The sequence below is a fragment of the Leptopilina heterotoma genome, unplaced genomic scaffold (assembly GCF_015476425.1).
Source record: "Leptopilina heterotoma isolate Lh14 unplaced genomic scaffold, ASM1547642v1 Lhet_36, whole genome shotgun sequence".
Classification (NCBI taxonomy): Eukaryota; Metazoa; Arthropoda; class Insecta; order Hymenoptera; family Figitidae; genus Leptopilina; species Leptopilina heterotoma.
The window spans coordinates 2350225-2376428 of NW_025111040.1; the positions used below are offsets into that span (position 1 = coordinate 2350225).

Genomic DNA, 26204 nt, shown 5'->3' on the forward strand with positions numbered 1-26204 from the left:
ATGTAATTATCAATTATTTATTAAATTAATAATAATTCGATTATTAATTCTAATTAATATTAAATATTGCTTTTTTCAAGGAAAATAATTGTTATTTAAAAAAAATTGTTATTTCTTTTTCGAAGAAAATAATTGTTATTTATTTTCCAAAGAAAATAATTCTTATTTCTTTTCCAAAAAAATAATTCTTTTTTCTTTTTTTTTTGAAGAAAATAATTGTTATTTATCTTTCAAAGAAAAAAAATTGTTATTTTTCTTAAAAAAGAAAATAATTGTTATTTCCTTTTCAAATATAATTGAAAATAGCCAAATATCGTGAATCTGAAACTAGGAAACTAGAGGAAAATTTGTTGAATTGTCTCTTTGATTAATTTGTAAAGTTGCTTTTGTTTTATTTTGTTTTTGTACCTAAAAAAGTTGATCTGCGGACAACGGCAGAGTTAGTAAGTGGCGATTGGTTAGAATGCGCTTGAAGTACAAGTAAGTTAGTTCACAGAGGCATGGCATTGTAGAGGTCCAAATTAGGATGGTAGAAAAGAGCGGTTGGGGTTGGGGGATTGTGATGTGGTGTTGGCGGCGCTTGTATATGGCTTAAGTTTAGGTTAAGGGGCGCGATGTGGGCCGTATTATGGTGGTTAAGACTAAGATGATTACCTGTCGGGTAGGGTAGTCCGAAACTAGGGTACCCAGAATAACCGCGACCTGCGGCGTATGCCGCGTACGCCGCCGCTGGGAAACCTGTGAACAGAAGAATATATTTTTAATAACATTTTTTTTATCAAAAGCAAAAAATTTATTTAATAAAGAATATTTTTATTTTTAATTCTCGATTCACTATATTTGTTATAACATGAATATATATATTTATTCATTGCATTTATTATATTAAGATAAATTAATATATTTATGTATTTATTAGCATAAACACAATTAAATAAAAAATACAAGAATGAAAGAGATTATAAGTAGGTAATTCTTATCTGGTAAGGCAAAAGTTAATTAGACATTGAAGTATATAATTTTAATGATATAATTAGGAATAAGTAGGTAAAACCGTTTTGGTAAGACATTGTTAATGAAATAATTAGAAATAAGGAGGTAAGGCCGTTTTAGTAAGACATAATTAATAAAATAATTATAAATATGTAAGTAGGTAAACCCGTTTTGATCAGACATCATTAATAGAATAATTTGGAATAAGTAGGTAAAACCGTTTTTGTAAGACATCATTAATAAAATAATTGTAAATATGTAAGTAGGTAAATCCGTTTTGGTCAGACACCATAATTAAAATAATTATAAATATGTAAGTAGGTAAATCCGTTTTGGTCAGACACCATTAATAAAATAATTTGGAATAAGTAGGTAAAACCGTTTTAGTAAGCCATTTACATTAGGGAAAAAATTCGTTTTCTACGAAGAAAAAAATATTTATTAAGTAGGTAAACCTATTACGGTAAGACAATATTAGGTCGAAAATAGAAATAAAACATACTTTTTATAAATAATTATAATTAAGTAGATAAAACCGTCTTTGGTGAGACATCATTAATGAAATAATTATAAATAAGTAGATGAAACCGTCTTTGGTGAGACACCATTAATGAAATAATTATAAATAAGTAGATGAAACCGTCTTTGGTGAGACACCATTAATGAAATAATTATAAATAAGTAGATAAAACCGTTTTTGTAAGACATAATTAATGAAATAATTAGGAATAAGTAGGTTAAACCATTTTGGTAAGACAGCATTTAAATTAGGATAAAAAAAATTTTCTACGGGGAAAAGAAAAATTAAAGAAAAATTAAAGAAAAATAAAGAAAAAGTAGGTAAAACTTTTATGGTGAGACAATATTAGGTCAAAAATATAAATAAAACATATTTTTTATAAATAATTATATTTGAGTAGAAAAAATCGTCTTTGGTGAGACAATTTTTATTCTAAAGTAGAAAAACATGTTTTTTTTTAAAAATAATTATCATTAAGTAGATAAAGCTGTTTGAAAAAGACAACTTTTGTGATATAAATTTAAAAAAATGTAAATTTACCTAACAAAAAAAATTGTGTAAGTGAATGAAACCGTATTAGTAAGACAGTAAAAACAATAAATGTAAAAACAGTAAAATTGTAAATTTTTTTAATAGAAAATATTGTGTAAGTGGATAAAACCGTATTGGTAAGACAATGCTTGTATTAAAAAGAAAAAGGAAATTTTTGTGAGAAAAAAGATTAGAAGTAGGTAAACCATTTTTGGTAAGACATCATTAATGAAGTAATTAGGAATAAGTAGGCAAAACCGTTTTGGTAAGACATTTACATTAGGGTAAAAATTCGTTTTCTGAAAGAATATTTTTTAAGTAGGTAAAAATGTTTTGGTCAGACAATATTAGGTCGAAAATAGAATTCAAACATAGTTTTTATAAATAATTATAATTGAGTAGATAAAACCATTTTTGGTGAGACAATTTTTATTCTAAAGTAGAAAAGCATATTTTTTAAAAATATTTCCATTAGGTAGGTAAAGCTGTTTTGATAAGACAACTTTTATGAAATAAAATTAGAAGAATGTAAATTTCCTCAATGGAAAAAATTGTCTAAGTGAATAAAATCGTCTTAGTAAGGCAGTACATGTAAAAACAGTAAAAATGTAAATTTCATTAGTAGAAAACATTGTGTAAGTGGATAAAACCGTATTGGTAAGACAAAGTTTGTATTTTACAATGTTAAACTCGAAAATTTAAAGAAAAAATTATGTTTTTTGTGAATTTTTATGGAAAAAAGATATTTTACTTTACAAACAGAGATGTTAAGTAGAAAAATCCATTTTTGGTCAGACAACACTCGGCTTATAGAGAATTGTAGATTTTTTAAATAAAAAATATTGTTTATGCAGATGTAAAACCTTTATGGTAATGAAATTTTTTTTTATTGAAAATGGAATTTTTACTAAAAAGAGATTTTAAGTAGAAAAATTCTTTTTTGGTCAGACAACGTTAAGACGTTATTAATGTAGAAAAATGTAAATTTTTTATTAAAAAATATTGTTCATATAAATAAAACCATTATGGTCTTTCAATTTTTGTAATAAAACAATGAAATTTTTTCAAAAGGATATTTTAAGTGGAAAAACACGTTTTTGGTCAGACACAATTAGTGACAACGTTTGTCTTGGGAACAGCCATTTTCGTGGGAAAAAATATTATTTAAGTAGATAAAGTCATTTTCGTGAGAAAAAATTTACTGTTAAGGAGAAAAGCAGTTTTTTTGGAAAAAAAGATATTTTGTCAAGTGGATAAAACGGTTTTAGTCAGACAACAGTTGATTTCAAGAAAAAAGGACAGTTTTTTGTTGAGGAAAACAGCTTTTCAGTGGATTATACTGAATAATAAAAACTAAAATTTGTATTAAAGAGGAAAATCATAATTTTTACCAGGGAAATTGTAGTCTGAGTAGAAAAATCCTTCTTTGGCCAGACGAGAATAGTGATTAACGTTTAATAAGAAATTTTCATTAAAAACAGTAATTCCTAGGTAATATAACTTTTGGTAAATATTAAAAATAATAATTTCTATGTACTTACTATTAAGTAACTAATAATTAATAAGTACTGAATAATAATTAATAATAAATTATTAATAACTATTAATTGTTAATTTATAATAATTATTATGTAATTAATATTTAACTAGTAATAATTAAATATTAAAAAATTATACTATTAATAATAAATTAATTCTAATTAGTAACTATTAATAATTAATGAATAATTAATAACTATTATTAATCTTTACTAACATTGTTAGTACTATTCTAAATATTTAATTATTAATAATTAATAGGAATAAGAATCACTAAAAAAATTTTTAATGTATATTATAAATTCACTCACCATCAGGTAATGCTCCCAAGGACCACATAAAATCTACAAGGAAAAATAAATCCAATTAATAAACATCATCAAAAATAACAATCAATTAAAAATTTCTCAAATGATTAATTTTTATTTTTTATTTTTAATTATTATATCATGGAAAAATAAAGGTATAAAGCTCAGTGTATTTCAATCAGGGTTTTATCACCAAGTCTGTGCATTCGAAAATTCTGCAAACGGATATATTAAAACAAAACAAAAAATACTTTTTAATTTACCAAAAAAAATTAATTTTCAAATTGTTTCCAAATATTATTTTATATTTAATACTAATATATATCACACTTGCAGATTTTCGAGAAAACCGGTGTATTGAGAAACGTGTCTAGTATTCAAACCAATAGAGGTGAAAAATGAAAGTAAAATTAAAGATTATGTATTAATTTTTTTTTTTAATAGATTAAGAAGCGTCTAGATTAGAGTAAAGAAAAAGAGAGAGAGCAAGAAAAGTATAGATATAGAAAGAAGAGAAAAGAGAGAAAGAAAAATGAAAATTTTTTTCAAATTAAAAAAAAAGAGAAAAGAGAGACAAAATAAAATGATAGAGAACAACCATGAAATTTCATAATTTGACACTAATTTAAAAAAGACCACACAACTAAGAATATTTGACTATGTCGCTCGACTAACGCATCGACTAAATTTGTTGTAATATAATAGAGGTTTCTAAAATATATATAGTAACTACGCGCGACCGAGGTATTATACAATCTACGACAAAATAAACCTTTTCCTATAAACTATGGTTATTTTAGCCTTTAAGGTAATTAGTTAGTTAGAGTTATCGATCTTCTATGGTTTCACTAATGTAGCTTATTAGAATATCGACTAAAAGTTGGCAAATACTTTCATAAACATATTTTTTTCCTTCATTTTTTGCTTTCTATTTTTATAAATTTTTAATACAATTTTTTTATATTTCTTATACTTTTAAATTTCAAAATATAATATTTAACATTTATTAATATTTCAGAATTTTCAAAAAGTATTACATTCATATTTTTTAATCCGGTGCGTCAAAGTAGCTACTCTACTAAAAAATAGAAAATTTATTCTTTAACACTGTATTTTTATTATTATTATTTTTATTATTCTATAATAATAAATATTAATGTTATTTTGTCTATTTTTGTTAAATGTTGTAAAAATTAAAACATTTTATTTCTTGTTTTCAAATATTGGCGCCAAAATTGTCACTAGGTGGCAAGGAGTAGTTTTAGCAACTTGCCTGCCATCTAGCGGTGACCTTGGCGTTCTCAGGTGGAGAAGCACTTCCATATTTAGTTTCATAAGATATTCGTAAATTTTATAATTACGAATTGAAAACATATTTTATTCGTATTTATAACTGATAGTAATAATAATAATTATTCTTTTTCCATTTTATTGGTAATAATATGTTAATAATGGTAGGAATGCATTAAGAAATAAAATGAATATAATAATTATAAAAATAATTAATTAGTGTTATTATCAGTTATAATTATCGATTATTAATATTATTATTCATAAAACTATTATTTATTAAGAAGTGAAAAATATTATATTCTATATTTATGTTATAGAAAATAAAATGAAAAATTTCTATTTCTATTATATAATTTATAGTTATTATAATTTATATTGTAAAATATAAATTACAAAATAATTTTTCATTTTATATTCTACAATATAAACTATTATTGACACTATAAAATATAAAATGAAAAATTTTACATTCTAAAAAATAAAATGAAAAAAACATTTGATATTTATGTTTATGAAAAAATTTACCAACGTCACTACGACATAGATATTGACGATACAATATTTAAAAAAACACCGATCACAATCTACTCTACTTTGCTCACTATTCTAGAATTTATTATATTATATAGTATGTATATATATTTGTTATCACAATTTACGCAGATTAAATTATTACAATAGAGCATTTATTCTATATAAAAAATACACTGATACGTTATTAAAAAGTATTAGTGATTTCGTACCTAAATTTTTCTACCGGGCTGGTTTTGATTACGTCAAGGAAAACCTCATTCATTTTTGTTTGTTTGTTTGTTTTGTTTTTAAAAATAAATTTTCGCATTGAAAAAAAAAATTTGACAGCAGTAATAACAACAAATAATTTTTCTTTTTTTTCAACATTTTTTTTTTCATGTTTATTAAATGCATCTCAAATATAGTTATATATTTATAATACTGTATATAATATTTTGATGTATTTCGGTTTTATATCGTATATTATAATTTAGGTTTATTATATTTATATTTTATAATTTTATTCTATGTATTCGTATAATATATTTCATTGTTTATTATAAATATTTTTTTTGTATTATTTATATAATAGAGTAATTTATATATATTTATATATAAATAGTGATTTATGTGATATTTATATAAATATTATATAAAGTGATTTATATACTATTTATGTAAATAGAAATTTATATTTTTATAAATAGTATTTTATATAATAGTTTATAATATTTATATAATAATATTTATTTACTTATTATTTATAATACTTATTTATTACTTTATAAATTATATATATTTGTATAATTATAATATATAATTATATATATAATTATATATATAATTGTAATATATAATTATAATGTATATAATTATAATATTTATATAATTGTAATACATAATTATATATTTACTCATTATAATCAATTGAATATGGTTGGAATATTCATTCGAAATATTATAATTTTTTTTGTAAATTATAATTTGTAATTATTGTATTTTTTTATCGTATTTTTTTCTTGTAAATTATAAATTAAAATTTATAATTATTGTATTTTCATTTATTATACACTCAGATAATATCAAACGAATACGAATTATATATATGCGTGTTTTTTTTTTTGCACAATATTTTTCTTTCTTTCAATATATAAATTTACTTTCTTATCAAATATGAAGAATCGACGTTTCACTCAATAGACGGTACAACGATAACATTTTTAGCACTTCGATGAAAAAATTGGCAACTTTGAATTAATTTGACATTTTTTTTCGCTGTCTTAAATTACTTTTTTTGTTTTCCAAAAAAAATTTTTCCATTGCTTTCTATTTTTTGTTTAGAATTAAATTTTTGGAAAAAGATGCTGAGTTTTATTTATTTTGTTTCATTGGAATTTATTTTGTTTTTAAATCGCAAATTGAAAAATTTAAAAAAATGGTTTTTGATCATTTAATGGTCAAAAAGCAAATTTTTTTAAAATTAAGGCCATGTAGAAAAAGTACCTTGCAAAAAAACTGGTTTTAGTTTTTTTTTTTCTCTTAAACGCGTAAAAATGTCGAGTTGACACTTTTCTCCACTTGAGAACGCCAAGGTCGTCACTAGATGGCGAAAAATTTGGTTTTTGAAAATGAACCGACACCTAGCGGTGACCTTGGCGTTCGCAGGTGGAGAAGCACCTCCATATTGAAACTCAAAATGTTTCTAATTGTTATAATTACAATTATATTAATTAATAATTAATAATTATAATTATTTATGTTAATTAAAATAATCCGAAAATATCCTTTTTTTTCTATGAATAAGAAATAATTTATAGAAACACTTTTTCTCTCAAATGACCTTAATTAAGTTGAATTTATTAATTTAGTTACACTGGCAAAACAATTTGGATTAAATTACATTTAACTTTAATTAAATTAAATTTAATATTAATTAAATTAACTTTAATATTAATTTAATAGAATAATAAGTATTCTAATAACATAAAACTAGTTTGTTTTATAATAAAAATATTTTCTACTCGTTTTGTAGATTTTTCAACTTAAAAAATATGTTATAGATTATTTTTATTTGTTTTAAAGATTATTTTTCAAATTAATTTTCAATCTTCGATTTTTAAATCAAATGAAAACTGTTTTAATTGAAAATTAATATTTTCAGTTGCGTTAAAATTGCTCTTAGTACGACTTTGAATATTTTGAAGTAATTCCAAATTTGCGATTAAAAAACAATTTTTAATTTACTTCTTTTTTATTTCCTTTTTTTTCTTTGTTGTTTTGCTTTTTTTTCACTGTTATTTTGACTTTTTGTTTTTTATTTTCATTGTTATTTTTTTTGTTTTTTTTGGCGTAGATGGAATCCGGTGGAATCAAAATCAAGCCCAAAGAAGCATTACAGATTCAACAAAAAAAAAAAACCTCATGTTAAGGTCTGGTCTACTTACGAAACTGACAGTGTTGCGCCTCTCGGGCAAAGTACGTACTTTCTAGGACACACGTCTCACGGATTAATAATAAGGTATGATGCTATAGCTTAGAAGTGTTAAGTTTCTATGACAAGTATAAGGTAAAAGGTATAAGGTTGGTAGATAGGTATACGAATAGATATTATGTATTTAGTCTATACCTGCAGCTGGTATAAATATATATTACGTAGCTTGTTAAGTATTTAAATATAATAAGAATAATAATAATATATAGTAGGTTTTCATATACAGCCGCTCTTTTTCCTTTTTTTATCTCGTTACTTTTCTCAGTGGAAGACAATTTCGTAGAAATCAGGAAAAAAAAACTTCGTCCCATTTTTAAAACACTTTTTTTCCTACTAAAAATGTTGGAAATAAAAATATTTTTTAAAAATACTTATTAACTTATTTTTATTTTATTTTACTTATTTTTTTCAATACTTATTAACTTTATTAAATACATATTTACTTTCAAATAAGTGGAGATATCGAACTGAGATTTCTCTCCACTTGAGAACGCCAAGGTCACCGCTAGATGGCACTCTAGTCCATTCTTGGAATTGTTTTCGCCACCTGGTGGTGACCTTGGCGTTCGCAGGTGGAGAAGCACCTCCATATTGAAACTCCAAATATTTCTAATTATAATAATTAAAAATTAATAATTATAATTATTTGTCTAAATTATACAAAATATCGAGAAATTTTCCAAAATATTCTCATCTAGAAAAAATCATTTCGATTTTTTTTTCGGAAAAGTTTTTCTCTTCATAAATACTTCCAAAAAAAAAAGTTTTCAAAAACTTTTTTGAAATTATTTTTATTTCCTTCTAATTTTATAGTGTCCGATTAGTAGTTATCTTTTAAACTAGGGACGAAGTTTTTCTTTTCTTTTCTTTTTTTTTCTTGTCGCATCCTAGAGAGCATCTCTCGAGATCCGACTAACGAGAAGAAAAGTCGTATCGACCTAAAACTTTTGAATCTCAACAGTAATGACCTCTTGGATTTTTTTTAGCGACTCGTTAGACGTTCTCTTGACAAGAGAATCTCAATATATAAATGTCTATATCAAGTGAAAACACTTTTCTTCCACGAAGAAATATAATCCTAAAATATATATATATATTCTAAGCTAAATATTATCAATAACGGCTTTTCAAAATCTAGTTTTCTATATAGAAATTTTAATATTAATAATTTAAATAAATTAATTGTAATAATAATAATAATAATAATAATAATAATAAGTAATAATAATAATAATGATAATAAGTAATAATAATAATGATAATAAGTAATAATAATAATAATGATAATAATAATAATAGTAATAATAGTAATATTAACAATAGTAGTAATAATAATAATACACGGAAAAAAAGTTTTACCTGGAACAGCGATAAATTTTTCTAGAATAGCGAAAGTCTTAGCTGAGACAACTAAAAATTTCGTTAACATAGTGAAATTTATAGTTGTTCCAGGAAAAATTTTTTTTCTTTGTAGTAATAACAATAATAGTAATAATAACAGTAATAATGATAAAAAATATAATATTAAAATAATAAAATTAATAATAATAATAATAAAATAGTAACAAAAATGAAAATGATAATAATAGTAACAATAATAATGAAAATAATAATAATAGTAACAATAATAGAAATAAAAAAAATAATAATAATAATAATATTAATATAAATAGAGGAACGTATATACTGTTCGCCAAAAAAAAAATTATTCGCTCTAACTAATGGATCCTAGATCGCCTAGGTATCAAATATATAAATACTAATGGTGTGAGACGTTAGTACGTTTCACCTATTTTTACCTAATATATGCTTTCGATATGTATACGAATAATTCTATTACAAAAAACTAATTATATAATAATGCTGATAATGAATTATTTTTTAATAATAAAATATATCAATATAAATATATTTATATCAAATACTATGGCGTTGTGATGTATTATTATGAAGGTACAAAATTTTTTTCAGCCGTTATTTAGAAATAAGATTTTTTTTTCTCAACTTTTCTGAATGATTTTTGTTTTTGTTTTTGTTTTTTTTTGCTTTTCTCATATCAGATAAGTTAATGTGTTTAGATTTACATCATATATATATTTTTTTTTTGGTGTATTAGTATATTACATATTTTAAGGAAACAATGTAATGACATTTTTTTTCTGTTTTATGAAAAATCGAATTAGCTTTTTAAAATAATTTAATTTGTAGTGTTTTTATTAAATATAATTGGTGTTTATTTTGAAAAGAGAAAGAACTTAATTTTTTAAAGGAGATATTGAATATTTCTTATAAATTGAATATTTCTCTTTTAAAAATTAAATTCTTGATGAAAAAAAAAATTAAAATCTAGTTAAGAATAATAAAAAACCGAATTAGGGTTTTTTTTCGTTACTATTTTTGTTGAATGCTGTAAAAATTAATAGATTTTAATTCTTGTTTTCAAATATTCGCGCCAAGATCGTCACTTTGTGGCGAGGAATAGTTTTGGCAATTGAAGTGCCATCTGGTGGTGACCTTGGCGTTCGCAGGTGGAGAATCACCTCCACTTTCAATTTTATGATATTCGTAAATTCTATTATTACGAAATTATTTTTAAAAAAAAGATTTAATGTTTAGTTCAAAAACAAAAATTGAATAATCGTTTATTAAAAAATAAAACTAGCTTTTTTTATTGATACTAATTCGATTTTTATTTCTACACTTCAATCATATGTAATACATAATACATAATAGTTTTTTTTTATATTTATTTTTTCTTTTATATATTTTATTTATTTTTTGTTAACGGATATATCGTATTTTGTATACATATATATTTCTTTTAGAATACTTCTTCTATTATGAAATTTCATGAATATAGCGAAAAATATCTTAAAAGGCGCGACGGGTTAGAAAAGTCACCACCTGCTGTAAACTCCGATAGTTCCCACTCGAACAACGAATAATAATAATAATTGTAATTTTTTTTCCACGATAAAATATAAAATAACTTGTCTTGATGCAAGATAAATTCTTTTTTTTTTTTTAATATTCTCGAAAAAAAATCACAGCAAGCCGCCATAGATGGAATGTATGATGATACGTTTACGACGCGTAATTTTTTATATTTTCTTTTTTAAATCAGGACCAATTTCTGCTGTTTTTTTTTCTTGAAATCTTGATGATAATTATCGCCTTATTGTTAGTTTCGTTGTTTGGAATTTTGGAATTGAAAAAAAAAGAATGAAAAATTGGAAATAAAATTGAGGCCATGTTTTTTCTAGACTCAGCTCAGTCGTAAATTTCTTTCTAATTGAATTGAAAAATGTTTAGTTTAATTAAAAAAGATTTAATTAAATTAAATAAGTTTTTAATTAAATTTAATATATTTTTAATCAATATATTCTTATTTAATAAAATAATTTCTGTCTAATAGAAACATTTTAGTTAATTAAAAAGGTTTTAGTTAAATGAATTTATTTATTTATTCGATTACAATTTATTTATTCAAAACAAACTTGTATTCAATAAAAACCTTTAGATTAAAAAAAAAAGTTTGATTAAAATATGCAAATTTTAATTGCTTTGAAGTAATATTTTAATTCAATTTAGAAAGTTTTTATTAAATTACTTAAAAAAAATTGTAAATAAGTTAGTAGGTATTTCATTAAATTTAAAAAGTGTAAATAAAATAAAATGTTAATTACATTTAAAATACTTTAATTAAGTTTTGAAACTTTTAATTAAATTAAAGAAGTTATAATAAAGTTTAAAAAAATTTTATTTGATAAAAAAATTGTGATTCTATTAAAAAGTTTTAATAAAATTAAACAAATGTTTATTTAATAACAATAAATTAAAACGAAGTCAAAAAAAATTTTCATTACTCAGAAAAATTTTTATAAAAAAATTGTAATTGAATTTATATATTTTAAGAAAGTTTGATTAAATTAAGAACATTTTAATTGCATTTCAAATTTTTTAATTAAATTTATAAAAGTTTTAATTACTTTAAAAATATTTTATTTAATATAAAAAAATGTATTGCATTAAAAATATTTTTATTTTATTAGAAACATTTTAATAGCATTAAAAACAATTTAATTACTTTATAAATAGTTCTATTACATTAAAAATACTTTAATTCCATTTAAAAAGTTGTGACTAAATTTAAAAAAAGGAATTCGATTGAAAATATTGTACTGCGTTGAAAAACTTTTTAACTAAATGACAAAAATTTTAATTAAACTAAAAATATTTCAATTAAATTAGAAAATTTTTTTTTTGATTAAATTTTCTAAAAATTGACACTAAGTTTCTTCGATTGTTCAAATAATTTCTCTTTCTAATTCTACATCTCTTTCTTTTAAGTTAATCTACAAACTACCGAATTGACTGTGTGTAAATATAACGTCCGTACGATATTTTGCAAAAAGAATTCAGATGAAAAAAAAGGAATTTTCATTTTTGCATTTTATGAAATTAAAGGGAAGTTTGTTGGGTGCTTTTAAATTACGATAGGGTCAGGTTGGAGAGCTGTCGAGTTTTTCAACAGCTGACAGCATTAAGTTCCTTGGGATTTTAATTGAAGTGCTTTTAGCGTTAAGTGTGATAGACGCTGCAACTTAATTATAGAGATAAAGCTGGTGAATTGCCCGAGAAAATTAATCGCAGTAGCATTCTTTTTCAAAAATATATAGTAGTTGTACTTCATTTTTTTCCCCTTTGAAAAAATGCCGAGAATTGATATTTAATTTGCTTTTTTCAGCAAATTTCAGAATTAAAGTATTTTTTTAGTTTCGTTATTTGCGCGCGCAGTGACGCTATCCCCACTTCTATTTAATCTGCGCGCGCAGAGTTCGAAAAATGACAATTCTAGTTTCGATAATTGCGCGTGCGCGTAAATTTTACCGTAAAGCTGCGCGCGCAATGACGCTATCCCCACTCCTAATTTTTTCTGCGCGCGCAATCTGAAGAAAATGATTTTTTCGCGCGCATTGACGCTATCCCCACTATCGCCCCCTGCGCGCGCATTGTTAGACAAATAAAAATAATTCTTTCTTTTTGCTATCGTACGGACTATTGACTAAACATCATTGAGCGCTTCTCGTTAAAAAATTTTTGTCTGAACACTTTTTTATTGTCCTAATACTTTTTTCTTTTTCTTTGTAACTACTTTCTACTAATTACCAGTCTTCTTGGTGTACGTAAATTGTTTCTCAGTCACTAAAAGTTTGACCCTACTTAAAATGAGGCCCCATTTGGTAACTACTTTTTTTTTTTTTTTGATTAAGTGATACTATTATGTCTAAACTATAATTTCGTAAATGATTTCTTTTTTTTTCACTACGATCACAGTATTTCCTGTAAAGAGCTGATCGAACTCGTTAGAATTTGATTTTATCTAGATATTTAATCGAAATGAAATGAAAGAATTATCTACTCTAGGAGATTGCACTTCAAGATATGTCGTTTCTCTTTTGTCTCCATATTCAATTGTCACATATAAGTGTTATTACTTTCGATTTGGGAAAATGATATGAAAAATGGGAAAATAAGTGCGTCGTTTCTTTTTTATCTACTAGCGATAGATATTTTTTGTTTGTTAGTAAAATTGATTGATCTCAATTTGTAGGGGTGTAAAAAATATTTGATTTGTGAGTTTTCTTCTTTTTTTTTTAATTTTCAATTCGAGGAAAATCGAATTGATTCCACTTGATTGGAATAGAATTTGATTAAACTGTCATTGAATTAATTTTGAATCGTTTTTTTGATGAAATTTTTAACTTCAATGAATTGACATTAATTAGAAAAAAATCCACTGGATAAAATTGAGGAATCAATCAATTATCAACTGTCAATTTTGATCCCCGAATTTTTTTTTTTTTTGGGGAACAAGAAATTTCTTTTTTTTTTGGGGGGGTGAATAAGAAATTTCTTACTTTGTCAGAAAAGAAATATTTGTTCTTGGAAAAGAACAAATTTCTTTCTTTGAGGAGAAATATACTTTTTTTTAGGGGTACAGAAAATTTCTTTCTTGAAAGAAAATTTTTTTTTGGGAAAAAGACATTTTTTTTTAGAAGAAATCAAAATTTAAATTTTTTGAGGAAAAAGAAATTTCTTTTTTCTAAAGAAACACAGTTTTCTTTTTTTTTAAAGAGAAAAACAAAATTCTTTCTTTCAAGAAACGAAAAATATTTTTTTTTGTGAAAAGGAATTTTTTATTTGTAAAGTATCTAATAAAATTGAATTTTTTTGGAAAAAAGAAATTTTATTCTTTGAGAGGAGTGAGGGACGGGGGACGGGGGGTACCAAACCATTTTTTTTTGGGAAAAAGATATTTCTCTTTTCAGAAGAAATCAAAATTTTTGGGAAGAAGGAAATTTCCTTTTTCAAAAGAAAGCAAAATTTTCTTTAAAGAAACAAAAATTGTTTTTTGTGAAAAGGAAAATTCTTTTTTTGGAAAGAAATAAAATTTAATTGTTTGGGAAAAAGGAAATTTTTAATCTTTGGAGGGGTGTGAGGGGGGACAAACAATTTCTTTTTTGGAAAAAAAGAAATGTCATTGTTTGGGGAAAAAGAAATTTCATTTTTTAGAAGAAATAAAAATTTTCAATTTTTGGGAAAAAGGAAATTTATATTTTCTAAAGAAACGAAGATTTCCTTGTTCTTTTAAAGAGAAAAAATAAAATTTTTTATTTTGTGTGAAAAGGAAAATTCTTTTTTTTGGAAAGAAATAAAATTTATTTTTTGGAAAAACAAGAAATTTTATTCATTAAAAGTAGGGGGGGGGGGTGACAAACAACTTTTTTTAGTAAAGAAGAAATTTCTTTGTTTAAAAATAAAGAAATGTCTTTTTTTCGAAAATAGAAATTTTTAATTTTAGAAAAAAATAAATTTCTTTCGTTTCGGAGAAAGAAATTAAATTACTCTTTTTGGGATAAATAATATTCTTTCTTTAGAAGAAAAGACATTTTCTTTAGAGAAAAACAAAAATCTTTGATAGAATAAATCTTTCTTTCTGAAAGAAACAAGATTTCTTTTCTTTATTTAATTGAACAGAAATTCTTTTTTTGAAAAAAAATGTCTATATTTATTATTTAGGGTAGCAAAAATTTATTTTGTTTTAGAATAAAATAAATTTTTTGCTTTCAGGAAAAAAAGAAATCTCTTTTTAAAAATTTCTTTTTGTCAAAAAGATATTTTTTTTTTGACTAAGAAATAGTTTTCTTTTAGAAGATATGAAATTTGATTATTTGGAAAAGAAGTTTTGTTTTTTTTAAAGAGACGAAGAAAATTCATTTTTTACGAGATTAGAAGTATTTATTTGTTGAGGAAAATAAAAATTGCTTTTTTTCTTTAAAGAAGCAATATCTTTCTTTTCTTTCTTTAGTTGAACAGAAATTTATTCTGTAAGAGAATAGAATTTCCTTTTTAAGGAAAATCAAATTTTTTTTTCGAAAAGAAAAATTCCTTTTTTAGAAAAAACAAAATTTTTTTCTTTCCGAAGAAAAAGTTTTCCTTTCTTTTTTTGTGAAAAAGAAAATTCTTTCTATAGAAGAAATAAAACTTATTTCTTTGGTAAACATAAGTTTTCTTTCCATTTTTCTTTTTGGGAAAAAGAAAATTCTTTCCATAAAAGAAAGAAAATTTATTTTTTTGGTAAACATAAGTTTTCTTTCCCTTTTTCTTTTTGGGAAAAAGAAAATTCTTTCTATAGAAGAAAGAGAATTTTTTTCTTTCGGACGATGAAGTTTTCCTTTTTTTGTGAAAAAGAAAATTCATTTTATAGAAGAAACAAATTTATTTCTTTAGGAAACAGAAGTTTCTTTTTCTTTGGAAAAAAGGAAAATTCGTTTTATAGAAGAAACAAAATTTACTTCTTTGGAAAAAAATTTTTCTTTTTTTTTTCTTTTTGGGAAAAAGAAAATTCCTTTTATAGAAGAAACAAAATTTATGTCTTTGGAAAACAGAAATTGTTTTTTTTGGAGGGGGGGGGGAAGATATTTTATTTTATAGAAGAAACAAATTTATTTCTTTGCCAAACAGAAGTTTTCCTTTTTTGTGAAAATTCTTTTTATAGAATAAACAAAATTTCTTTTCTTTAGAAAAAGTTCTCTTTTTTTTTTGGGGGGGGGGGAGAATATCCTTTTCTACTAGAAATAAATATTTTTATTTTTTGAGAAAACTAAATTTCTTTCAGTTTTTTGAAGCTATAAATTTGTTAACAGAAAAAGAAATTTCTTTTTTTTTTTGTAGTTAATAATTTTTTTAAGAATCTTTTTTATCGAATTTCTTTCTTTTTTTTTCTTTTTGTTTTTAGGGTGTGGGGGGGGGATTTGTTCACTGAGGTCGAGAAAGTGGAGCAAGAATAGTTGGTCATAGTCCAATGGTGGGTATGGGATGATAGACAGCTCCCATATCTAATCCTTGAACGCCAAGGAGATCGCTCATTGAATAGGTGAGAGTTGCGGCGCGTGTGGCTGCAGCTGCAGCAGCGGCCGCCGGATGTGGCCTATAAGCGGCTGCTGCAGCGGCCAATGCACGCTTCACATCGTAAACAGCGGCTGCAGTTGCTGGCGTGGCGCCATATTGATAGGTTGCTGCAGCAGATGGCGTAGCGGCAACTATCGGAGTAAGCAAGTGGTGGGGATTTGCTGCGCTAGCGGCTGCAGCTGCATGTGCAGCCGCCGCTGCAGATGGAAGGGGATACGGCGCGTAACGATAAGTGGTGGGGGGTGTCGCGACCATCACCAACTCACCGTATGCACCTCTGCCAGCCGCCCGCGTCTTCGCCAGATTCGCTGGAAGCATCACTTCCTTTGGTTGTGCCTTCTTGCATTCGACCTGAAACAAATTTTTTTTATTTTTATAAAAATTTCATTTTCGAATTTTTATTCGTGGAATCACTTTTATTTTCACTTTTACAGGGAACCTTTGAACTTAAAAATCTGTTAAAGTGAATACAGTTTTTCTAAAAATATCAAATTGAGACAAAAAGTGTATTAAAATTGTTTTACAATTTTTATGTCCAGGGGGTGGATAATAATTTCCAATCTGTCTTTCACTTTCACTACCATGAATTTTTATTTTCATTTCTACTTTAATTTTTTTTTTATTAGTTTCAAAAAATAATTTTGACGTAGGTACTTTTATTTTTATTTAAATTTTTATTTTTACTTTCTATTAAAGTGAAACTTAAATAAAAGTGAAAGTAAAAATAAAAATTTATCAAGCTGTAAATGAAAATAAAAGTGAAGGTAAAAATATACTGTCAAAGTGGAAATGAAAGTGAGAATAACATGCTATCAAAGTGAAAGTTAAAATGAAAATTCAAAACTGAAAGTAAAAATGAAAGTCATAAAAATCGACCCTCAGTTTGACAGATGTTTATTTTCACTCTCGTTTTTACTTTCAATTCGAAATTTTTATTCATGATTTCGACAAAAATTAAATTTCGATTTTCCATGATTTCCAGTCAAAATATTGACTACTTTTTTAAAGCAAAAGAAAATTCTGATTTACTCTAAAAATGATTAAGACACTATTCTTTAATTGTAAAATTGTTCGAAAACATAAATAGTTTTATTTAAAGTAAATATTTAATCATTATTATTTTTCAATTAGGAATTAAGATTTACAAAAATATCAAATTCAAACCTCTTTGAAATTTAATAACTGATAAGAATATTATTATGAAACATGAAGATATCTTCGACTCAAATCCATTTGTCATCAATTCAATTTTACGAAATTTCGATTATTCGGAAATTTTTTAATTAAATATATTTTAGAAATTTCAAAAAAGATTCAATTAAACTATTTTTCAACAAAAATTAATTTCACAAAATTGTTAGTTAAAAGGATAAAAAATTCAAATTTTTAAAGATTTTAATTTGAAATCTTCTTTAAAATTCAATTATTTCTAAAAATGCTGACCAAAATGCTTTTAATAATTATTTTTTATTTAATTATTGTCAAAAATTTTAACTAAAATTTATTTTTAAATAAATTTTTATTAGAAAATTCTACAAGAATTCAATTATTTAAATACAAAAATAAATTATTTATTGAATAATTTTGAATGTTTCTTAAAATTAAATTCTCATAAAGAAATTTATCAACAAATTTTTAAATAATTGGATTCTTTTGACGAATTTTAATAAAATTTTTAAGAATAATTACATTTTTCGAGGAATTCGATTAAAAGGTTATTAAAAATAATTGAAATTCTGCGATGACTTTTAATATTTAGGAAAATAATTGGATTCCTAAAAAGAATTTTATTATTTATGAAAATAATGGAATCCCTGTAAAATATTTTATTATTTATAAAAATAATGAAATTATTGCGAATAAATTTATAAAAAATTTGTAAATAATTAAAATTTCTATGAAATTTTTTATAAAAATAATTAAATGTTTGCGTAATTTTATAAAATTTTTTTTTAAATAATTGAATTCTTTTGGAAAATTTTATTTTTTCAGGAGGTGGAGGGAACAAACAATTTCTTTGTTCTAAAGAAACCAATATTTTTTTTATAGAGAAACAAAAATTTTTTGTTTTTAAAGAAACAAAATTTGTTTGATGAAATGAAACATTTTTATTTTGTAAAGATATAGATAAAATTTAATTTTTTGCGAAGAAGAAATTTTTTTTTTAAAAGAAATCAAAATTTTTATTTTTGTGGAAAAAAGAAATTTCTTTTTTCTCAAGAAACCAAGATTTCACTTTTTTTTATAGAACAAAAGAAAATTCTTTTGACGTATTTTAATAAAATTTTTAAAAGAAATTACATTTTTTAAAGGAATTTGATTAAAATTGTATTGTAAATAATGAAATTATTGCGAAGAAATTTAAAAAAAATTTGTAAATACTTAAATTTCTGTGAAATTCTTATTGGTTCATGAAAATAATTAAATGTTTGCGTAGAATATTTTTTTTTTAAATTTTATTAAAATAGTATAGATATGGAAAATTATTGAATTGAGGAAAATTTTTAAAAGTAATTGAAATTTTGCCAAGAATTTTAATAAAATTTTCGAAAATAATTGAATTTTGGGATAAGAATTTCATTATTTATAAAGATAATTGAAACTTTGAGGTGAGAATTTAAAAAAAATTTTATAATAAAAAAGTAAAATTCTTCATTAAATAATTTAATTTTTTCCAGTACTTTTAATAAATATCCCTGACTTTTTTCTGATTTCCCTGACTTTTACCTGAATTCCATGACTTTCCTGATCTGTTATTTCATTTATACTTTTATTTTCACGGAAATTGGCAAAAATCTATCAAAGTAAAAATGAGAAACTAAAAGTAAAACTGAAAGTGAAGATGGAAGTAAAAATTGAAATAAAATCAGATAATCGACCTCTTGATAGAAAAAAAGTCTCTGCCAGCACGAAGTTTAAAACAATAAATCAATATTTAAAAAATATCTAAATAAAAAAAAATTGAAACTAAAATTGAAAATTAGTATAGGAATCTCAAAAATAATTAATAAGCAAAATTAATTAGTAGGAGAAATTAATTAATATGCAAATATTAATTAGAGGGCGAAATTGATTAATACCCAAACATTAGTCATTAGTAAGCGAAATTAATTAAGATGCAAACATTAATTACTAAGCAAAAATAACGAAATAAAATAATAAAAAGTAAAATCCGCTTCTATGATTTTTTTAATGAAAGGTTGAAACTGAACAATTCTCTTCGTACAAAGAGAAATTGTAAAATAATGAAAAACAGAATAAAATACAATATCGATGGGAATATAATGGAAATTTTAATTGTACGAAGATTTTCTCATTTACACTTCATTCGGAGAAGGATATGTGGAAGCAATTGAACAATCTCAACTCAAGCTCAGTAGTTTCTGGTTTGCTCTTCCAGCATCTGCGGGATGTGTACGTGTGTACCAAACACAAATAACTGGCTATATATCTGGCAAGGGTGGGACAGTACTTCTCAATTATCCGGAAAATTAATTCTACTAGGCGTAGTACTATATCAAGCTTAGCGGAAAGCAAATATCGTTTGAATTTGTCTCAGCATACTATGTGAAATTTAAGTTGACATTTGGACACGATTAAATAGAGAGAGACAGAGAGAGAGAGATAGAGAGTGAAACTCACCATTTTGTTATTGATCTCATGGAAGTGAATCTCGCACACTTTGTCGACAACGTCTTCGCATTGAAACGTAACGAAGCCGAAGCCTGAAACAGAAAAACAATTGCAAAATTTAATTGAGAAAATCGAAAATTTCATTTTGAAAATATTTTCTTAGTTGTATTTTAGAATAAAGTTTAAAAACTTTTGTTTTATTTATAATAGTTAACTAGTTATCAGTTAATAATTATTCTGTTTAATTTTGACGTAATTTGTTTAATTGTCTGACTAAAACATGCCTTTACTACTTGACCAGGCTGTATAGATCGCACTTTTACTACTAACACTTAAATTCTATGAACTTAACCTCTTGTCTGACTGTAAATTCCTTTACTACTAATTTAATGATTTTTAAAACACTTTTTTACAATTGATTCTTAAAAGGACAAAATTTCCATTATTTGAACTTTTTTAATTTTTTATTAATATTTATAATACTGTGCTTGTCTGATGAAAACTTTTTTTACTAGTTAAAATTTGCAATTTTCGAAAATTAAGCAAATTTGTCTTATTCGAATAAAATTGATCTTTACTAATTAGACAAATTTAAAAATATTTTCCAATTAAAATTAATATGTCTGACTAAAATTGACGTTTACTACTTAAATTATCAAAATTTTAATGTCGTCTGTCTAAAAATTGTCTTTACTACAATTAAATTGACAATATTTTAAAAAAATTTTGTCAAGTGGAATTCATCTGCCTGACGAAAAGCAAAATTTACTACTTAAATTAACAAACATTGCCTCTACTACTGCTTCTTAATTTTGAATTTATTATTTATTTTGACGTTTACTATTTAACATCAACACATTTTCAAATGTCTGCCTAAAAATTACTTTTACTACTGAAAATTGACAAAACTTAAAATATTTCCGCAAATAAAATTGACCTGTCTGACTAAAACCGATGTTTACTACTTAATAGAACAAAATTTTGAACTATATCCCTGACATCTGTCTTTACTACTTAAATGGAAAAAATTTTTATACCTTGTCCATGGAAAATGACAAGTCTGACCAAAAACGACGATTACTACTAAAGTAAACATAATTTAAAAAAAGAAAAAAATTTTTTACTACTGATTTTATTTAATGAATTCATGGTTTATTTTGTCACACTTAATTAATAAATTTGAAGTGTTTGTCTGCCTAAAATTGTTCTTTACTACTTACAATTAAGCAATTTCAACATTTTTTCTCAAAATTGTGTTCTGTCCAAATAAAATCGATCTCTACTACTATTGAATTCGTCAAATTTACAAAATATCATCCAATTGAAAATTTGTCATCTGATTAAAATTGTTGTTTTTTACGCTGACTAACAAAAGACGAGAAAGAGATAAAAAATTACAAAAAAGGAAAATAAATAATTTAAAATTGAATATTTCTTTAAATTAAACAAATAAACGTTGTTTTTGGTTAGACAACAAGTTTACTTTGCCAGTAAATGAAAATTGGTTAATTTAAGTAGTAAAGGTAACTTTTAGCCAGACAACATGTGAACATTGTATTAATTTAAGTAGTAAACCCAGATTTTGGCCAGACATAACAATTTTACTTGAAAAATGCTTAAAAATTGGTTTATTTAAGTAGTAAAGTCAATTTTTAGTCAGACATTAAAAATTTTAGCTACATTTAGTAGTAAACGTTGTTTTTGGTCAGACGACAATTTTACTTTGTAATTTTTTTTAAAAATAGTAAATTTTAAATTAAGTTCAATTCAATTTTGAAATATCTTTTATGCAAAACATAATTTTTTCATTGGCTACATATTTTTGATTAAAAAAATAAAATTCACTGTGTATAATATAGAATAAATTCTTTCAAGTGGATAATTTTGTCTTTTTTCTTTATTAAAATGAGAGCACATATGTCGACTGCTCTATCGTTTTTATGCGGTACTGAAGGGTTCGTAAGAAAGCTGATCTTTGCAGTTTTTACTTCCCTTCGGTTTTAGTGAACTTTTGCTCACCATCGCCTATCAATTGGACTTGGTGTGTGAAAATAGCATTCTTATTCGATTCATCGAGCATTGAGGGTAATTTTTTTTTCTCTTCTTCTTCGTCTTTTTCATTTTTTTTTTTTTTTGGTGTGACGAGGAAGAATAAATTCTCTTATGAAAATTCGTAATGTGCTCCTCGCCCCTTGTGAAATTTATTAAGTTTCTTTGAAAACCGCTGACCGCTCACTTTTCAAACGAACCACTCTACTATCTTGAGAAACTTCTTTTTCCCTGTGATGAAATAAGTTTTTATGAATATAAGAACTTGGTGCTTCGTTATTTGTTTTACCTGATATACGCGCAGTTTACTTAACAGACGTATATTAAAAAATTTGAAACTTTGCTATTTTTTTAGAAACCTATTTTTTTAATAAGAGGAGATTATTAATCCATTAACTCGAGAGTGCTTTCTTTGATAATTATAATTGTTATTATTTTATTTTAAAGAGTTAATTTTTATTAACTTTTATGTTTAATTTTTTTGTTTAATGTTTTATGTGTTATAATTTAAGTTTATCTCACAGATATTTATTTATTCTTTTTTTTTATTGAAATCTGCATTAAATAATTATATTTTTTTCTAAGACTGCTTACTGTATGTAAATTAAATAGTAAAATCAGTAGTAAGGCCAAATTTTAGTCAGACGGAAATTTGCTTTATATTTTTATAGCCAAGTTAGTGAAGAAGGCAATTTTCAGTCAGACAAAATTGAAAATCGTTAATTTAAGTAGTAAGTGCGTACTTTAGTCAGACAAATAAAGAATTTGTTTACCGAAGAGTGAAAAATGGTAAATTTTTTTCCCCTAATTTATTTATATTCACTAAATGCTGAAGCAAAAATACGGTCCAAATTTTAAAATTAGATATTTTTTGTACTAATTCAGATTTTAAAAAGTTTAGTATAAACATTTATTATATATTGCACAATGGGAATAAAAATCGATTTTGAGTAATATTCTACTGTCATTTTGAGCATAACAATATAATCTAATTCAAAGGACTTGGAGGGAATCGAAATATAATTTGTGTCGAGACCAGATGTAATTTGTATTGTCGACTGGTCGCATTAATTTTGGCGGATGTAGTTCTGTATATGCGCACGTGTGCTGTTTACCGTAACATTAGTTATAGGGAGGTTTTTGCCAAAACATTCTATTCTAATGATCGTTGAATGTCAACCATAATGATCGTTAATATAGCAAATGATACCTGAAAAAGCTAATTGTCATTCAAGAAATGAAGCACACTAATTTCCTAACTATTTCTAATGGAAAACATTCTATTTTACTTTTTTAGTAAAATTAGATTAACAAATTATAAAGATTTTTATATTTATTTTTTTAATAATATTTCTTTCAAAATTGGTTTAATTAAGTGATGACTGACAATCATTAGGGAGAGATTTAAAATTTTGTTGAATTGAGTGTTAAATATCGTTTTTGATCAGACAACGATTTTACTTGAAAAATATATAAAAATTAGTTTGTTTGAGTAGAATAGCCAATTTTTAGTCAGACATCATTTGAACAGTTTGGTAAAGTTAGTAGTGAATGTCGTTTTTGGTCAGACAACAATTTTACTTGAGAAATACATAAAAATTTGTTATTTAAGTAGAAAAGTCAGTTTATAGTCAGACATAATTTGAACATATTGATAAATTTAGTAGTGAATGTCGTTTTTAGTCAGACACTAATGTTACAAGAGAAATATATAAAAATTAGTTTATTTAAGTAGAATAGATAATTTTTAGGCAGACAACATTTGTCAATTTTCCCACATTTAGTAGTAAACGTTGTTTTTGGTCAGACAACAAGTTTCCTTTCTTAAAAATTAAAATTGGTTAATTAAAGTAATAAAGATACATTTAGGTAGACAAAATTATAGAATATTTGATTAATTTAAGTAGTAAAAGTCGATTTTGGTCATACAGAAAAATTTGAATAGACAAGTGTTTAAAAATTGGTTTATATAAGTAGTAAAACCATTTTTGAGTCAGACCTAATTTAAATAGTAAATAAAATTTCTAGACAGAGAATATTACAACATTTTGTTAAATTAAGTAGTAAACGTCGTTTCCAGTAAGCCAACAATTTCACTTTGTAAATATTTTTAAATCGGTTAATTTAAGTAGAAAAGATAACTTTTATACAAATAATAATTAAAAATTTAGTAGTAAAGTAAATTTTTAGTCAGACAACTTTTAAATTTTCTGCTACATTATAAGTAGTAAACTTTGTTTTTGGTCAGACGACAATTTTGCTTTGTAAATTATTTTAAAAATTTGCAATTTAAGTTGTAAAAAAATATAGTCAGTCATAAAGCAATGTAATTTTTAGAATTTTTTAAAATTTACATTTTTAAAATTGAGAAAAATGTTTTTATGTTTAAAAACAATTTTCTTTTTATTTTAACACTGAAAGACTTGGACGACGACTCTAATCTCACAGTTCTCGATTATGAGCTTCTCTCGGGCCCGTAATTCAGATTCACATTTATCCAGTGGCACGGGAGTTATGTATCCAAGAGAAGAGATGTCGTTTTAGATAACCGGGAGTTAGTATTTCCGTTTTTGAAGCGACTTGAATTTGCCTTGCGTAGAATATTGAAATTAAAACTCGCCTTTTATTTTCAAAAGAGAAAAGATTATAAATTCTAAGATTAAACTAAAAAATTTAATTAAAAATAGAAATTTATTCGAAATGGAAAAATTGTTTAGAAGAAAAATCATATTTTAATAAAAATAAAAATAATAGTAATAATAATAGTAATAATAATAATAATAATAATAATAATAATAATAATAATAATAAATGTTATTATTAATTATTATTAATAGTAATTATTATTATCATGCTTCCCGCATATAGAATAAATAAATAAATAATTTTTTCAATTTTATATTGAAGAGAAATAATTTAGGGGAAAAAAATGAAATGATTTATAAAATATGAAAATAAATCTAGAACGAAATTTTGAGGGGTTAGATATATATTAAGTTATTAGGGAATACCAAGTTAATGGTACAAAGTTTGGAACAACTTTACCACCTACTCAAGTTTTTTATTTTTTTTTTTTGTAGAAGATTAATTGAAAAGTTGGAATTGAAGAATTTGAAGGGTGATTCTTTGGAGAACACTATCAAAAGTTAGACTTTCATTGTTGACAAAATTGGTTCATTGTGGGTAGGCATGAAATTGAAAAGGGCTTTTCAAGATAAATGGTACGCAGCGATTCAATTATTCGTAGCCTTCATCATTCATCCGTCTAACTCTTCGTGCTCTGCTTTTCATCTAAGATTCAAGGAAAAAAAATCATCTTATCTCTCTTTTTTGCATTTTCCTTTTCACTTATATTTTCATATTCCACGTGTTAATTTTTTTGTAATTTTTTTTTGTTAAGTAGTTAACATCGTTTTTAGTCAAACAGACCGATAAAAACCATTACAACCGTCTTCGTCTGACTAAACATTAGTTTTACTACTGATTTCAAATTTTAGAATTATTAACTTCGATTTCTTCTAATTCTTCAATTTTTTAATTTACACACTTGTCTGACTTAAACCGATTTTTACTACTAAATTCGTGTATATATACTTTATAAACATTTTCTTTGTAAAAGACAAAAGTAACTTTTAATTTTTAATAGTTGACATTAATTGAAGAAAATGTAAATGTTTCACGTTTATGAAAATGAAGTCAATCTTTTTAGAGTGTCTGACTATATAAAGTCTCTTCTACTTAGGAAATGCTTGGTTTGTACTTATAGTTCAAACAAGGAGGTAAACTTCGTTATGGCGAGCCATGGTTGATTTTTCAGATGAATTAGTTGAGAACATCAACATTTGACGATTAAGTACTT

General features: G+C 24.1%; 1 protein-coding gene across 7 annotated transcripts in view; it reads right to left on the minus strand.

Moving 5' to 3' along the window:
* Positions 1–26204, minus strand: part of LOC122505579 (RNA-binding protein Musashi homolog Rbp6) — a 1132030-nt gene that overhangs the window by 60364 nt on the left and 1045462 nt on the right. For all 7 annotated transcript variants that reach the window (XM_043617295.1, XM_043617293.1, XM_043617298.1 and 4 more), the window contains 4 exons: positions 20306–20388; positions 16930–17014; positions 3895–3927; positions 655–738 (listed from right to left, as the gene is read on the minus strand). In XM_043617295.1, the coding sequence (XP_043473230.1) occupies positions 655–738; positions 3895–3927; positions 16930–17014; positions 20306–20388 (285 nt within the window). The remainder of the gene's footprint in view (positions 1–654; positions 739–3894; positions 3928–16929; positions 17015–20305; positions 20389–26204) is intronic.